The 1,993-nt window shown below is 50.7% G+C and overlaps 1 protein-coding gene across 1 annotated transcript; it reads right to left on the reverse strand.

Annotated features, from left to right (window-relative positions):
• Window positions 1-10: 10 nt before the first annotated feature.
• On the reverse strand, window positions 11-814 carry LOC139567485 (beta-1,3-galactosyl-O-glycosyl-glycoprotein beta-1,6-N-acetylglucosaminyltransferase 3-like; the record flags this gene model as incomplete). Its single annotated transcript, XM_071388800.1, has 1 exon — window positions 11-814. A coding segment is annotated over exon 1 (804 nt), but the record flags the coding sequence as incomplete, so codon positions are not given.
• Window positions 815-1,993: the final 1,179 nt, after the last annotated feature.

Raw genomic sequence — 1,993 nt, forward strand, 5'->3', positions numbered from 1 at the left:
TTCTGACTACTATGTTATTGGTTATATTGTGCTGATACTGCCACCGGCGTTTCTTATAGTCGACGGTGGTCTCAGACTCCATGCTGTTCCTCCCGTTGAGCAGTTTGAGTGACTGAACCATCTCTGCGTTGGTTTTAATGGGGAAATCTGTTCCACAGGTATTGAGCAGGTACCTCCACTGGACAGGTGACTTCAACAGGTCCTTCATACAGTTTAGATCTGCCTGCACTCGAGACCACGATGCATAAACCACACTCTCTGTCTTACTTGCCACAAACACATTGGTAAAACAAGTCACAATAGCCTTTACTGCAGTCTTGAATTCCTCTGAGGATTTCTGGTCCACATGCACGCAATATACATTCTGAGGTGTGTACACTGCACGCAGGAGTCGCTCAAACATCTCAATCTTCTCATGGACCACCATGGAGTAGGCGATGGGGAAGTCTCTCTCCTCCACACTCAGCGGCATCATGACGAACCCTCTGTCTGTAACGTACGTTTTACAGTTTCGGGTCACGTCGTGGTAGAACGCCTCAGACAGAAACGTGGGCTTATTCTTTGTTTTCAGAAGTCTTCTGAGCTGCTCCTTGTCGATGCCCTTCAGGTCTCCTTTGATGATAGCAGAGCAGGCTGTCAGGTCGTCTGCGTAGTCTTGTGGCAGGAGGTCAGGTGCTGGGAGCGGGCTTCTCTCAGAACAGGTTGGGCGTCTCAGAGTCTTCCATAGGAGAAGAGAGATTAAAGCAGACATTAGGATGAGAAAGAGGTTTCTGAAGAAGCATATATGTGATGTTGATGACCTAAGAGGACCCATAACAAAACGGTGAGCGAGTTCATTAGGAAGTGCATTGACGATGTCGTACCCACAGCAACGATAAAAACATTCCCAAACCAGAAACCGTGGATTGACGGCAGCATTCGCGTGAAACTGAAAGCGCGAACCACTGCTTTTAACCAGGGCAAGGTGACCGGAAGCATGACCGAATACAAACAGTGTAGCTATTCTCTCCGCAAGGCAATCAAACAGGCCAAGTCTCAGTACAGAGACAAAATCGAGTCGAAATTCAACAGCTCAGACACAAGAGGTATGTGGCAGGGTCTACAGTCAATCACGGATTACAAAAAGAAAACCAGCCCCGTCGAGGACCAGGATGTCTTGCTCCCAGACAGGCTAAACAACTTTTTTGCCCGCTTTGAGGACAATACAGTGCCACTGACACGGCCCCCTACCAAAACCTGCGGGCTCTCCTTCACTGCAGCCGAGGTGAGTAAAACATTTAAACGTGTTAACCCTCGCAAGGCTGCAGGCCCAGACGGCATTCCCAGCCGCGTCCTCAGAGCATGCGCAGACCAGCTGGCTGGTGTGTTTACGGACATATTCAATCAATCCTTATCCCAGTCTGCTGTTCCCACATGCTTCAAGAGGGCCACCATTGTTCCTGTTCCCAAGAAAGCTAAGGTAACTGAGCTAAACGACTACCGCCCCGTAGCACTCACTTCCGTCATCATGAAGTGCTTTGAGAGACTAGTCAAGGACCATATCACCTCCACCCTACCGGACACCCTAGACCCACTCCAATTTGCTTACCGACCCAATAGGTCCACAGACGACGCAATCGCAACCACACTGCACACTGCCCTAACCCATCTGGACAAGAGGAATACCCATGTGAGAATGCTGTTCATCGATTACAGCTCAGCATTTAACACCATAGTACCCTCCAAACTCGTCATCAAGCTCGAGACCCTGGGTCTCGACCCCGCCCTGTGCAACTGGGTCCTGGACTTCCTGACGGGCCGCCCCCAGGTGGTGAGGGTAGGTAACAACATCTCCACCCCGCTGATCCTCAACACTGGGGCCCCACAAGGGTGCGTTCTGAGCCCTCTCCTGTACTCCCTGTTCACCCACGACTGCGTGGCCATGCACGCCTCCAACTCAATCATCAAGTTTGCGGATGACACTACAGTGGTAGGCTTGATCACCAACAACGAC

The sequence above is a fragment of the Salvelinus alpinus genome, unplaced genomic scaffold (assembly GCF_045679555.1).
Source record: "Salvelinus alpinus unplaced genomic scaffold, SLU_Salpinus.1 scaffold_842, whole genome shotgun sequence".
Lineage (NCBI taxonomy): Eukaryota > Metazoa > Chordata > Actinopteri > Salmoniformes > Salmonidae > Salvelinus > Salvelinus alpinus.